This window comes from Pocillopora damicornis, chromosome 1 (assembly GCF_964200805.1).
Source record: "Pocillopora damicornis chromosome 1, jaPocDami1.2, whole genome shotgun sequence".
Classification (NCBI taxonomy): Eukaryota; Metazoa; Cnidaria; class Anthozoa; order Scleractinia; family Pocilloporidae; genus Pocillopora; species Pocillopora damicornis.
In genome coordinates this window covers 21397382-21412811 of record NC_142670.1, presented here as the reverse complement: position 1 = coordinate 21412811, position 15430 = coordinate 21397382, and the positions used below count along the sequence as shown (strand labels likewise).

At 37.3% G+C, this 15430-nt stretch overlaps 1 protein-coding gene and 1 non-coding gene across 2 annotated transcripts in view; one reads left to right on the top strand and one right to left on the bottom strand.

Annotated features, from left to right (window-relative positions):
• The window catches only part of LOC149052753 (uromodulin-like), a 35087-nt gene that overhangs the window by 19558 nt on the left and 99 nt on the right, over nt 1–15430 (bottom strand). Inside the window, exons 2-3 of the mRNA XM_089205481.1 lie at nt 13533–13798; nt 13264–13381 (exon numbers count right to left, since the gene is read on the bottom strand). Coding sequence (XP_089061607.1) covers nt 13264–13381; nt 13533–13798 — 384 coding nt within the window. The remainder of the gene's footprint in view (nt 1–13263; nt 13382–13532; nt 13799–15430) is intronic.
• On the top strand, nt 9644–9719 carry Trnaa-ggc (transfer RNA alanine (anticodon GGC)). Its single transcript has one exon. It is a non-coding gene; the product is annotated as a tRNA-Ala (tRNA).

Here is a 15430-nt window from a genome sequence, read left to right as displayed (position 1 = left end):
CAGACTCTCCGTGGCTCAGTTGTAGAGCATCGGAGGGCGGAGTCCGACGATTTGAGGTCCGATTCTCATGGGGACATGGAGATGGAAAAAACAAAATTCTCTGAGATGGTTGAGAGCGGTAAAAATCTACCTCCTTTCGATTAAAAGACATCAAATTCCGTTTGCTATTAAAAAAAAAAAAAAAACATGACGTTAACGACATTGCTGATCCTGGCAGTTTGCAGGACGCGTATCATGCATGACAGATTCTCCGTGGCTCAGTTGTAGAGCATCGGAGGGCGGAGTCCGAAGATTTGAGGTCCGATTCTCATGGGGACTCAGAATTTTCTTGTCCCACGCTCGTGACGAGACGGAAAAAATTTATTTATTTATTTCTTTAGCGGGCTCGAAATCTAACCATCTTTCTTATTCTATTTGTTACCCTGTGGGTGTTTTCCAAATAAGTCAAAAGGTTTATGCATAAGGTGTTTTATGGAGAAGAAACCCAACTTCCTTTTATTAGAGGGGGGACGTTTCTAAAGAAATTTTGGTGCTGCGTGGATGGGAGAGTATCACAGGGTAATTTAGTTTTAGCAACTGAGTTAATAACATAGATTGGAATCCGTAAAGAGTTTTAAAGCTGACGTTTAGAGCGTTCGCCCTTCGTCAGAGCGAGTAACTACGGGCTAACGCTTGATTCGTAAGCTTTAGCCTCTGTACGGTGGCTAATTTAGGTTATCAACTCAGTTGATAATACTTAATTACCTTGTTGCCTCCCTTACGTTCTACTGAGAATAATTTGGTTCTGGATATGAAAATCATTATGAAGTCCATGGAAAACCTACGAGTTCGACGGGAATGACAAAGTATTCTAGGAAATCAATGTAAGTTTTGTTTTCCAACAAGTGTTAAGGGCAGCAAATTAAACTTTAAAATTCAAAAAGGGCGAATGCTCGCAGGACTAATACCAGTTTGAGATATCTTACATAAGAAAATAGAAGCAGAATTTGAATTATAACTCGCCAGTTTCATTCTCAAATGTTCCATGAACCCGGAGGCCAACCATTGTAGGAACGGATGCAAAGCGAAAATGAAAATAGACTAGCATATATTCAAGTTTTTTATTTCATCTCTATAAACTTAGGGTGCATATCTTAAAATCTCACAAGTCATTCTTATGAATTCTCGATTCCAAGCAAGGCCTTTACCAGGACAAGCATTCTTTTCCTTTGTTCTTGAATCGAAGAGAGGAACCTCACCAAAGTTAGAGTATTTTTTCCCGATGTCATAAGTACATGTATTATAAATGATGATAGAAAATATATTTATACATCGCCAAACCCACTAATTGTCCATGATGCTTTACGTTAAGATCATAAAAAAGCTAAAAGAAAGGGGGAAAAGAGAAAAAAAAATGTCTTTATCTATATACAGGAATAAACAAATTGAAAAAATTCTAAGGTAATTAAACATATTTATCATCTAATAAAACTAAATAGAGTTATGAGCTTTTTTAAAAAGATACGTTTTCGGGGTCGCCAGAAGGTGTTGAAAAGAGGACCTTAGTGTCCGTTTAGAGGTGCGACAATTAAGTGAGTCACTGATGCAGCAAGGCACTGCTCCATTAATAGCTTTGTAGACCAATGAAAGAATTTTACAAACTATACAGTGACGGACAGGAAGCTAGTGAAGCTTTTTTTAGGATTGGGGTCACAAGATCAATATCCTTGTACGTGTAACAGAGTTCGAGCTGCTGTATTTTAAACGGATTGTAATCTTGAACGTAGTCGCTTATGTAGACCATATAGTAGTGAGTTGTAGTCATCTAATATTGAAGTAATAAAGGCGTGAACAACAATTTTGGCACTCTCTTCTTCAATTTACTTTCTAATTTGGGCGACTACTCTAACATACAAATCATACACTGCAACACACGTTTTCTCGTACCCATTATCGCCATAACCCCATTTGAACAAGCCCTCACTGTACCAGATTTGGAATTCTTGGTTCGTCTCCACCATCAGGGGGGTAGAGAAATTATCAAAGAGCAGTTGTGGCGATTCGGTTGTGGCCCAAGGCAGGCTGTAAAACTTGCAGCCCCAATAATCTGATAGGAAATCAATCTTTGGGTGAAGAAGATTACGGTTTTTGTCAGTCGTCAACGTGGCCATTTGGTTGGGAATGAGACGTTTCCAAAGGCATCCCCATTTGGATTGATAGCTTGGGTTCGATGAATGACAGGTCACGTAACCGGATTTGTACGTTAATTTGAATGTAATGATGTTACCCGCCTTGGCAGTTCTAAAGAAACCATACGAATCATCTCTTGCCCCAAAGAAAAATGTAGATGGCGTCATCTGTATCCATGTTACTGTTGGAAAAAGAACCAGCATATATATGATAAATCGATTTTGAACAAAAGAATGTGAGTTGGGTAAAAAGAATACACGTCTAGACAGCCAGCCGCTTAGTCAGACAGATGGATAGGAAAGCAGGAGGGACAAAAGGGGATTCAGACATCTGGAGGAGCAGACGGACGAATGGCTGGCTGAATAAGACTTACAGTTGGATTCATCGAAAAATAACTTAAAGGGTTAGGTAGAGTTTTTCATAAAAGTATTTCACCAAATGAAAAATGTTTTTTTACCTACCGTTTCTTCCCTCGCAATTGGTGCCCTTGTATTCAGGTGGGCAAAGGCATCTGTAACCTTTGTCTGTAAATCCTGTCTGACAGGTGCCATCATGTTGGTAAGGAGTCTGTCCACAAGTATTCTGGTGTGAAAACGAGGTTTAAACGCAGATATATGCCAATTAAAGTGGTAAGTGGTAATGATAATTTGAAATGAAAATTGAAATGTCACATGAGATCAAATCAACCAAACAACCAGCCACGCAACTCGTCAACCATACAAACCAATTCCAAACAAACATTGCGCAACCGGCCAAACAACATATAAGCGAAACAACTTACCATCGAAACATTTACAAGCCAAACAACCCGAGGTTGAACCATCTTGACATACTAATCTACCCCATGAAAAGTAATGTTATTCGCTTGGCCATGATAGGACACCAACCAACCATCAAAAATCACCAAAACCAAGGATAAACGAAAAGCACAAACAGGATAAGAATGTACTCACCATTGTTCCTTTATATCTGTAGTTTGTCTTAGACTCGAGATCCTGAGGATGTTCATTGTGTGTGGAATTATTCAGTTCGCATTTTGTGATTACTGGATATCCGCTGGCCACTAATTCGTTATAACTGACGAATTTGGGTTCCATGTAGCATAGAGCTAAGCAGAAGTCCTGGGATTCCACGGTTCGTATCAAGTGGTTTATGAGCCTTTTGCCAGGGAAAGAAAGAGAAGATGTAAATTCCATCTTGTGACAGAAATCTGTGAGAAATTAATCGGATTTGATAAGCACCATTTATGGTTTACATCTAGAAAGGTAAAGAACCAGTTGCGTTTTTTAGGGACTAAGCAAAGGCAGTTGAGTGATAAAACTTATGAGTTGTATAAATAACAAAACATAACAGTTTCGCCTCTCTCTCCTCCACGACCAGCTATAGCCATTATAATGTCCTCAAATGATTTTGGTCCTTTAACTGCTTTATTTTAGCACTAATGAATCTTTAGAGTTGTAATCGGACAGGGCAATCGGACACAAAACAGTGTCTCTACCGAAGATATTTTCTCAAGTAAATGTAAATGTATTTGTTTTCTTCTTAAATTGTAATGGTTATGACCAATCGGTAACGGGACTTTGCGTCATTCAATTCGATCTTCAATTATACTCATGAGTGAGCGAAATTAGACTTCACTCGGTTCTATTACAATTATAAATTAAATTTACTTACAACACTATAGCAGTATGGATATAGTTTACGATTAAGAAAATTGGAGCACCGCACACTGAATCGCGTATTTCATTAGATATGAGATTTATTTGAAGTTAAAACCATTTCTAACGCGTCTAGGGAATTTTTGACCCATATTTTACTTGATATTGAATACAATATTTTGAATTCGCTTTTGGTAATGTGCATCAATGAAGACACACAGTTGGAAGACCTGCATTTTTTATGCGTGGGCTGCTATTGGCGGCTTAGAATTTGTGTTGTTTTAACGTTCATGTGACAACAAAATTTTTCAACAATTATCTAAGAGTTTTGATGAGTAAGTTAGGCTGGATGGTCTCAATTCTTGTGAACTATGTTACCTATATATCTATGGAAAAAAATGAAAATAACAAATATGAAATCGAATGTTCGTCTAACTTAGTTGAACTGTAATGATTTTATATCAGCTCGGAGGAAATGAAAGTATAACTCACCTTCTTCGCCGGCAACTTCAGTTGTCAATAAAGACAACAGGACGACCAAGAAGTAAACTTTTGAGGAAGAAGCCATGGTAAAGACTAATTTGAGTCGCTATGTAGGATCATCGCTGGTGACTTCTGAAATGATTTTGATGTTTGTTTACTTCTTTTGTATGCAGAGAGTTCTAATCATACAATAAGGAGATGTGGATTTTCTTTGCGACTTTGTGCCTTGCAGGAGCTTCGATTGGCTCAGAATTTAGCTTAGGCGGCATTCGATCTGATTAAAGTAAATAAAATTCATTGAAAATGTGTTAATTAAAATAAGTTCGATCGATTGAACAGCATGCGAAATATCCTGCTAATGAGATAATTGTAACAGTGTTATGATTGCGCTTCTAGGTTTTAAGAATTTTTTGACCACATGATGATCGACTAAAGGAATAGGTGTAATTGTTATTCCCAGAAGATTAAAATATGAACTTTTTTAACCCTTACTTTGCCGTCACTGAAGCCAGTGGACATGGAATGAAGGATGTACTAGACTGGTATAACGCTACAGATTCTGGAAGTCTATACAATGGCGTGCATGTGGTCTTCGTAGACTTCCGAAAAGCCTTCGATCTGGTGGATCATGGCGTTCTGTTGACTAAACTTGCGGGCATGGGCATTACCATGAGCTTTTGGAAATGGACACAGAGCTACCTATTAGGCAGAACACAGCAGGTTAAGCTCCCGGGAGTCCTCTCCAGACATGGTGAGGTGATTGCTGGTGTATCCCAGGGCGGTGTCATTTCTCCTACACTTTTTATTGTGCATGTCAACGATATTGAGGACTGCATCTCCAGGGAAATACCTGTATCCACTTGCAAGTACGCTGATGACTGCACCCAATACGAACTTGTTTTTAAGGACTCTGTCAGTCAAATGCGGGATGCTGTGACTCACTTGAAAAGATGGGCTGTGCAGAATAAAATGGAGCTGAATGTTAAAAAGACCAAAGATATGTGGATCACCTTCAAAAAGTCCTGTCCAATTCCTACTCCTATTAATATAGGGCCTACTGAACTGGAGAGGGTTTCAGAGTTTAAACTACTGGGTGTATATGTACAGAACGATCTCAAGTGGAATACACATGTCTCAAGTATTGTCAGCAAAGCGTGTAAACGAATCTACTATCTTAGGGTCTGTAGAACAGCCCATCTCCCTAGGGACATTGGTCTTACAACTTACATCACTAAGATTAGACCTGTTTTAGAATATGCCTCGCCTGTCTGGGGAGGGCTGCCCATTTGCCTCGAAGAAGATCTACAGAGAGTGCAGAATAGATGTCTAAATGTCATTGTCATCATCAATGTCAATGTCATCATCTAAATGTATCTCCCTAGGGATACTGTTGAGTCACTTGTAACAAGGCGTCAGAATTTGACGAGGAAAGAATTTAAACGTATCCTAGAATCTGAAGCACATCCTTGTAAACGTTTTTTAGAAAAGCCAGAGGATCATGGCCATAATCTAAGATCTTGTAAGACTAACCCAGCGCACCTCAGAATACCTGTATCACGCACTGTTAGGCACAAACAATCATTTGTTCCTAGAGGTGCTAAACTTAATTTGATTTGATATGTATATATATTATGTAGTGTTTTGAATTTTTATTGTAATATTACCGTAATTCTTATCGCCAAAGGTAATAAATAAAGGTTATTATTATTATTATTATTATTATGTAGCTTGAAGTAATTAATGAGGTGTCTGAAAAAGGAACAGGTTCAAAGCTTGTTCTCCGCACGGCAAGTTTAAATAGAGAAAAAGTTCCGTGCTTTTGTTGATGCTCTGTTACTAGGAAGAGAAAGTCATTTTATTTGTGGACACATAATTCCTATTTATATACTTTATTTTCAAATTCTGATAACTTTATCAACCTTCATTAGTTCGAGATTATTAACCCCCTTTGCTTCCCTCTCAATCCAAATTAAGCTGGTGAAATACCTTGCAGGCGTCGGCTACTTCACCTTTTTTTTTCATTTCTTTAAGCTGAGGAGAAAGTTATCTTTCACAAACAAAGATCTGGTCTTTCATACGAACTATTATTTCGGCACCTGTTTTAGTAAGAGAATCAATAGCAGTCTTTATTCATACAAGTGTGTTACTTGAAGTAAGTAAATGTGTTCTCTTTGTTAGCTGTTAAGCCTCCTTGACTTTGTCCAAAGCTTTCTGCGTTTGAATGAAACGTTTGGCTCACTTTTGATAGCTTGAAATGCAGTCCCTGCAGCACAGCAGCTTAACTTTGTTGTAACCGCTGGCTAAAGAACAGAAGATCAATGGCTCCCTTAAAATTTCAAGTGTAAACGAGCCCTAGGTAACTTGAATTACGTAAACATTTAAACTCAGCCATAACTGTGTTAATCAAATACGAAATATTTGATTTGTTCAAGCCTTTCACTCTCGCTGTCAAATTCATAACGGTCAGTGGTGGAAATTTACATTTTCAAACAAAGAAATATTCTACGGTTTTAGAAGCTATGAGAACCTGCAAGCAGATAACCAAGAGCGCAAGAAACCTAGGTGAAATGATTTTGGCTCTTCCCGAGATACGAGATGATAATAGATAAGGCAACATAAAAGTAACGCCGGTAAATTATTTAAAGATTTGTGTTACTTTTCTTTTTATATTGTAAGAGGGTCGTATGAATCAAAGCGCTATTTAAATTAGGTAACGTGCCATGTTCAATGGGCTGCTATGTTCTAAGTCTAATTCGTCCCTCTGCGCTCGAACTGCTAATTTGAACCTAGAAAAATATTTGACTTTCAAAGAAGATGTTAATGAGGAGAGGACTGAGGGGAGGATGCACATCTACCTGCACGCATTTATATATGAATCCTCTCATTACGTGCAGTTATTTGCTTCAAATTTAATCTGGACCACCCAAGCACAGTTCACAGCTTGTTCAAAACAATTTTGTATATATAGCTGATATCATAATTTTTTTCAGAAATCTTATAGTAACACTGGTAAAGTACTTTAGTCGTGCCAAAGCGGACCAATCCTTAGGACTTATAGGATGGTTACCATTCAGCCAGACTGGTTATCTCGCCTGGGTCAGCAATTTACAATTACAATTAGAGTTAAAACAATGGAAGTAATTATTATGATGAGAAATAAAATTTGTTAAATTTGTGATAGGTGTCTACGTAGATAGCGGTTCATTAATGCCCTTTTTACGTGGGGTTATTTTCCCCAACGTCAGTCTGTATCACAGTGGCGCAGGTCACAAATTGGTGGGAGGAAAAGTTAGTATAAATGGTAGGATCCAGAGTTTTCTACTTAAATCTGAACTGATCGGTAGCAACAGCCTATACGTTTATGTTTAAAGTAGATCTTCCTGTTAAATTCCCCATCTTCCATTGCGGGAGTAGCACAAGTTAACCCTTTAACCTCCAAGATCTGATTGTTGGTTCTCCCTTTAAGGTGCTCAGAGAGTTTGATGTTAGATCAGGTAAACAACCTCTTCCTGATAAGTTTGGGTATTCTCATTACCTGGATAATGAATGGATTTTGTTGGGAGGAGTAACAGGTTAATCGCCTCCGGGAGTCAAAAGGTTAACCATCCTGGGTTGGCTTTATCACATTTATAACTATCATCGCAGGTTGTTGGAGTTCTAGTTCCTACAGCTGTCACGAAACGGTACCATCCCTTAGAAAGTTGTGTGACACAGAACACTGAACCATTTGTGGTGTGTCGTCAATGGTATTTCTTTTGTCGTCCCTCTGCTTCATAACAAGGATCGGATACAAATTTAAGTATTAATTTTTTAAATAATTGTAATTATTGCTTTAAAGAATAAATTTTTTTAGCGTTTTTTAAGTCTGATAGTTTATTACTGCCCGGGATACGTTGATAACGAGTCGATTGTATCGTTTAATTTTGTCTCAGAGATACCAGTTTTGTAGGATTTCTTGAAAAGATCTTTTCTATCAAATATTTGACTATAGGGAGAATTGATCAACGAACCTGTTTCTCTCAGAAATTCTTCGTCATAAATTTTAGAGGAAAGCTCATTTAAAGAGTCGAGAGTCCAATCAAACCTAGAAAATATTAATATATTTGGCGATTTATGTCTCACTAAAGGAAAGAGATATCTCAACAAATCAACCTCTCTCTTCCTAAAGTTCGGAAACCCATCCGAAGATTATCGATTATTCACTTGAAGGAATACGATGAACTTTGCACTTCAACAACACGAGCGATAGTACCTTTAACGACAACAAAAAGATAAAGTGGAATCGGTTTTGTTTACTGACATCTGGAAAGTGATAATTCATTTTCTACTCAGGTAACCTTAAACTTTTTACATGTAGAAAATTTGAATAGCAGGCGATAAGAAGGTTTAGGCTTTGGGAAAGTCAATTTAGATTTTCTAAAGTACAGCAGAGAAAAGTAAACCTCTGATTACGTAGACGTGCTATTTGTCTCAGGCTCATTGTCAGTTATAACTAAAACAATCAGAGTAACAGATTGCACCTTCTCTGTTACCGGTTGCATACACGCAAATAAGCCTGAAAAGGTTATTAAATTAGGTTTTAACTGGTCGTCATTCCGGGCCTCTTTCTGGTGTTGTTTAGTTTTTCGCTGGAATGGCTTGTAGAAGAGCTACTAGCATGGGCAGCATTATCTATTAGCAACACGTTTTCCTACAAGATTCACCTGTAAAGGTATGATTTAATCAAAATAAGGAATACTATACTCCTACAATTTTAAACTATTTTATTAAACAACTTGTAATAATTCTTTCTCATGACCTACTCCTATAGGCAATACAATAATTGTTATTTAAAAACTTACTTAAGCCCACTATAAACTATAACTTTGCTCTCTACTGATACCAAAGACTCACCCTTGCCTCCAAATCTCCTCAAAATACACAATCTTTGAAGTATATCACGGTACGGAGCTATCTTTTGTTAGAGCTCCCTAGATAGTTGATCTTTTCCGACAAAAAAAAATATTACTCCTAACTGACTGAGTCCTTATATACATTCACAACGCATTTCAAAACGAATATAAGCGACCCTCTCAGCTATGAACACCACTGAACTAGTAGTTGACATAAGACCTGAAAAAAAAAAAAAAACAGGCCCTTACGGGATTTGAACCTATGACCTTTACGATACCAGTGCAGCGCTCTAACAAGCCAACTAGATACTGATTATTATGTTGGATCCGAATAAACCTTCCAAGTGGTGAATAATGACTGCAAATATATATGAAAATCATATATACACTGTGGTGAAGAAACGAATATAAGAGATCCAACATAATGACCAGCTTCCAGTTGGCCTGTTGGCTCAGTTGTTGGTAGAGCGCTGCGCCGGCATCGCAGAGGTCATGGGTTCAAATCCCGCACGGGACTGAATTTTTTTCAGGTCTTATTTCAAGTACTAGTTTAGTAGTGTTCATAACTGCGAGGATCTCTTATACCCGGATAAACAACTATTGGTCAGTCGACTCTGATGATGATTTCCGCTAAGGTTATAGAAACGTCAGTCACTATTACTGATTACTTGCAGTCACAACTTCTCAGGAGTACTCTTACCTGGAAGATCAAACTAAGCAGTCCAAAGGTATTCTTGTGTTGAAACTACTCACTGTCTAACACTAATCATAAAAATTGGATCATATGAAATATTTTAAGTCCCTGTTATCATTGATGTACATGTGCGTGCCAATAAATCGATTTGAGAATCCTTTCACTTTGCAGAATAACTTGCTTACAGCATTTAGTCTGTGCCACAGTAACGCAGATTACAATCATGTAACTCAAGTAGTTTGTAAATAAAGTAGGATCCGCAGTTTTTCACTTTTATCTCCCTTGATTTCTTGCAACAAATTTTCCCTCTGGTAAAGCAGACCTTGGAGAGAACCTCACCATCTGCCAATGTGGGGTGACCACCTTTTAGCCAGCCTGAGTGGACCGCACCACATCTATTATCCGGTACGCACTGGGTTGGCATTTTTGTTCCTGCATCTCCCACGAAACGATACCATTCCCCAAATATTAAGGATGAGGAATCGTCGTCACATTTTTCTGCACCGTAAGGTGTGATGTAGGTGCTCTTTCTGTCAGCATCGCTCAGGTTTCTGTAATTATGGCACGGATCGGCTAAAAAGTTGAATTTCGGTTAACGCGATGTTTGATATATTTTTCTTTATAAGAAAGCTTAAGGAAAAAAAATTATCATACAAACTGCGGTGTTTTAGAATGATTTCCCGCCCTAAGAAAATTCGTAACAGCACGCGCTTAATATGACGATATTTTTTTACATGTGTTTGATATCGCCAATCAGCTGTGTCAGGTTAATAAATGAATGGAAAAGCGTTGACCGTTCTCGATCCAGGGTCGCTTGTCGAGATTTTATCGGATTAATGGCTGCTTAAAGCACAGAAAAAATCGTACTCGTAACAGACAGTGTCGTTCAAGATTCCTAGAGGCAGAAGTAAAACAAAACACGAAAGCAAAAACCGAAAGTTACGTACTTGACCTAAGTAATGGTATTTCTTGGGGCTGAAAAGGAAAATCGACAACTGAGAGATTTGCCACAGGCCGATTTTGGCCGTGTACACGAAAATATTTCTTTTGACGATAAGGAAAAAGTCAACAACTGAGAATTTTGTGAAAAGAAAGTTACGCCCATTATCTATTATCATTATCTTATCTATTTCTCAATACACGCTCTGGAGGATAGTATTTCCTAATAGCCAATCAAATCGTGTGCCTGACAACACATAAACCAATCAAAATTTGCGTTAAAAAAGTTCAAGTTGAAACTTGTGGCAATTTCAGCTTTGAAATATCGTAAATTTTACAGAAAATACCGAAAGCGTTTAAAATATATGACACCTAAGGAAAGAACTTCAAGAGGAGGAGTTTAATAAAGTTGAAAATGAATCTCACTGTTATTTATCGGTTTTTTCAAATTGACGAAACCTTGCCCGATTTAACAGCCCTTAAACATGATTGAGAACTGGGGAAGTTGAATCGCTCATCTTCCCTTGTCAATTTTTGCTGGTTAGTACAGTTTTGCTCGAGCCTTTTCCAGCAACTGACAAAACCTTTTTCCTTCTGTTTAAGTCACTCTTAGTCTTGCATTAAGTGTTGTTGGATTTCTACATACAAAAGTCTCCAATTCAGACTTCATACTTTGCTCATAGCTTCGTCGGCTAGATTAAAATTTGCCTACGTTTCCCTTATTCTCTTTGCCTGCTTCCTAATTTTGGGAAAATATTCTTCCATTAATTACTATTGAAATGAACAAAACAACTGAATCTTGTGATTCCTCAGTATTGCACTCGGCATCCTGTACTGAGCATAAAAATCACGTAATCGGGCGAATAAGCGCACTTGTATTCCGAGAACACGGTGTTATTTTCAATAAATGGACCAAGCAAAGAGTTACGATGCTCTTCAGCTCTTGAGCACGGTGACCTCTATTTTTCATTGCATAATATTGGTGTACAAATTTTATCCCCTTTATATTGGATGAATGAAAAAAAATCATCGAAGGCAAAAAAAGATATGGCTAAAAGCGTGCACAAAGCCCGTTATTTGATGATGAAAATTATGACCTGAAAAACAACGAGTCGAGGAACGTTTTCGAGTCGACGTCTCAAAATTACGTGATATTAAATTCTTCCCTACGCTCGAGACTTTGTACCTGTCAATTTTTTTTAATTTTTACTTTAAAAACTATAATTGCTTCCAGCTATCGAAAAATGTGCCGTGAAATGAGGCGCGTGAAAATGCACTAGTAGAGGTCGTAGAGGCAGAAGTGGTGTAAGTTTGGCCCGTCATTTGTCTCTAACAAGCAAGGTGACCTATCTTTTTGGTTATATTTTTCGAAACAGACATTGGCAAGGAACATTTAAGGAAAGACTGAAAAAATTGTCGGATAACTTTTTTTTTTTTTTTTCTGAGGAATCACCTTAATAGGTCCGAATGGGAAAATCTTAACCGCGGTCAACATCGATTTTAACCAATCAAATTATTCTGTTGGATTGCTTTCAATCCTTTCGAGACACAGCCTCATAATGATTCTATTTATAAGATCAATTATACATCAACTAGAGAAAATAATGGGATGATTGTTTTCTCTCCTGGAGAACAAAAACGATGCACATCAAGTCTACAAATGTGATACAAAAAAAAATCAAAAAATCAAATCTGTATTTTGAACATTGAGTGCGATAGTTGTCGTTAGAGAGTTGTTGGTCGCTATTTACTATAGATCTGAAGCTGATCAACGAAGATGTTCAGCATTTTGTCCTTGCTTTCAAGTGGGATCAAGGATTTTCATTTTGTACCATTGGTCAAAAATACTAAGGCAAGGGTAACTACTTTATCAAAACAAACAAATCAGTCGACTAAGAAGGAACGTGCAAATTAAACAAACAGACGAAAGCAAACTTACATTTCTCAACGTTATAGTGAGGCAATTACCTGTGCAGCTCCGTCCATCTCCGTTAAATCCAAATAAACAGGTGCACACGAAGGATCCATTTGTGTTTTGACAAGTAGCGTTCAGGTAACAATCGTGAGTATTTTTTTGGCATTCATCAATATCTAAAAAAATGGGAAAGAAAAGAAAAATTCTACAACGGAAGTGGTTCCACGAGTCGGATAACACATTCATTTTTAACTTTTATAAGATGAAAAAGCATTAAGTTAGCTATCATTGTGACAAATGAATTGTTAATTTGAACTAAACCAAAACTTCCACTGCAGCGGAATCCCTCTCTAGACACTATTCCAAACTGTAGCCGGATATCAGTCGTCAAAGATCAGTCTCGGTAGCCTTCCTTTGAGATGCGCACTCGACGGCCAAACGAGATATATAAATATGGGTGGTTTAAATACCCTATAAAATATTTTGTTCTCATGAGCACATTCTGTAATTAACCTTTTTCGCAATGTTCTCCTTCGAATCGAGGAGGGCACAAGCATCGATATCCCTTGATTGTGAAACCGGACTGACAAGTAGCATTATTTTGACACGGTAGGTTTTTACCGCAGGCGTTCTGAAAGGACAAAAATAAGAGAAGAAAGATTGATGTATTGAATGATTGATAGATGAATGAAAGAAGAGAAGTTTTGGTACACGTCGGTTGTTTTTGACGATTCATTGAAAAGCGTCGAGTTGCTGAATTTGAGTTATACTTTATATTTTACCTTTGAGCCACGATAATAAAAAGCGGCATCAGTTATCAGGTCAGTATCATATTCAAGGTGAGTGGCGTTATTCAGTTCACAGATATAAGCGATTCCCCCATCCTTGGGATCTTTTTTAAAGTTAGCACTGACGCAGTTGTCGTTCATGTAGCAGAAACGCTCACAGTGATCCAAGTCTTTGACGTGTTTGGTTTCAATTTCATGGCTTACCAAACGTTTTTCAGCAAAGAAGAAGTAATCTGGAAACAGCATTGTGCGATCTCGCTCTGAAATAAATAATTAGAAAACAATTTTTCTTATCAGACATAAATTAACTTACGATTCGAGGTTTTAAACTCACAAAATAACACGCTTGGTGAACAAAGAACTGTGATCTCAATCAAACTACGACTACGGGAAAATGGAGAAAAATCAATACTACCTTCATTTGAGGATTTGTGTCTTTATAAGAACATTAGTATTTAGGACAACGTCTTTCACAAGATAATTGACCCCAACACCCCCTCCTCCCTCCCAAAAGCGTTTAAAAACAAAAATGAAACGAAAACAACAATTAACAGCAGCGACCATCAATTGTGAAGACAGGATGTTTAGAAAGCATTTTCGTGTCTTTTAGTTCCTCCTGAACGATACTTTAATTTTTTAGGGGAGATAAGACAAAAGCGGTTAATAAAAGCTATCCGCAAATTTTTCTTAAGTTCCTTCTCTACTTCTTGATCGATAAGTCATGAAAAAAATCATTTTTCTTTATAAAACTTTTTTCACTTTCTTCATGATACAGGTCCTTGAAAATTCAGAGTTTCTTACTCGAGTTTACATGCATTGGGAAATTCGACTTAAATTAAATTCAAATAAAAAAGCCAAACACTATATTTCTAAAACAAAAAATAACGAAAATACCTACAATTTAACGGTAGCCGTGCCACCTGTTTTTGAGGTGAGTGCCTTTAAACTAATCCTTAAACAAGTTTGTGCCAATAACTTTCTCTGAGACTTGCACAATACACGATTTTAGCTTTTGATCGATGAGCTATGATTATGAACGAATATACAATAAGAAAAATGTAACTATCCATTATCATTTGTCAGCACTGCTCTCTTGTAAAAATAACTTCTCTGAGGTGGTTAAGAGCGGTTAAAATGTGCTTTCGCACGATGCAGAAAGATCAAATTCCCGCCTTATACAACACAGGGAAATTGAACATAACATAAAGTCATGCTTAAATATTATTGAGAGAGGAGAGATGGGAACGTAACAATTTAAAATGAAGTAATTTGTAGAGAATGATGTTTTTTCATCTTGTCACGAGCGTGGGACAGAGAGAAAATTCAGAGTCCGCATGAGGAATCGAACCTCAGACCTTCGGATTCCGCGCTCCGATGCTCTACCACTGAGCCACAGAGACTCCACGGTGAGCGAGTCTGTTACGAAGTTCATATCACACGCGTCCTGCATACTGCTAGGATCAGCAATATCGATAACATAATGTTTGTAGATAATAATAAGAGAGATGATAAGTTTTGAGCTCAATAAAGAAATCTTGTCACAAGCGTGTGACAAAGAAAGAATTTTTTCTTTTTCCCACGCTCGTGAAAAAACGAAAAAAATATCATTCTCTATTTCTTTGCCGAGCTCAAAACTTACCATCTCTCTTATTACTAACTACAAGTAATTTGTGTTTGCCGAAGTTTTTGTTCGTTTTGCATCCAATATCCAATTTTCTGAATAAAAGCCGATAAAACATTTTTGTTAAACACCATGTAATTTTTCAAAAATTTTTTTTTTTGGTTTTTGACTTACAGTAGTCTATGCTAATTGTCGTAAAATGTTTTTGTATCAGCAAAAGAAAATAAAGGAGATATATAAATAAGGTTGCACTCATAAGTGAATCGAAGGA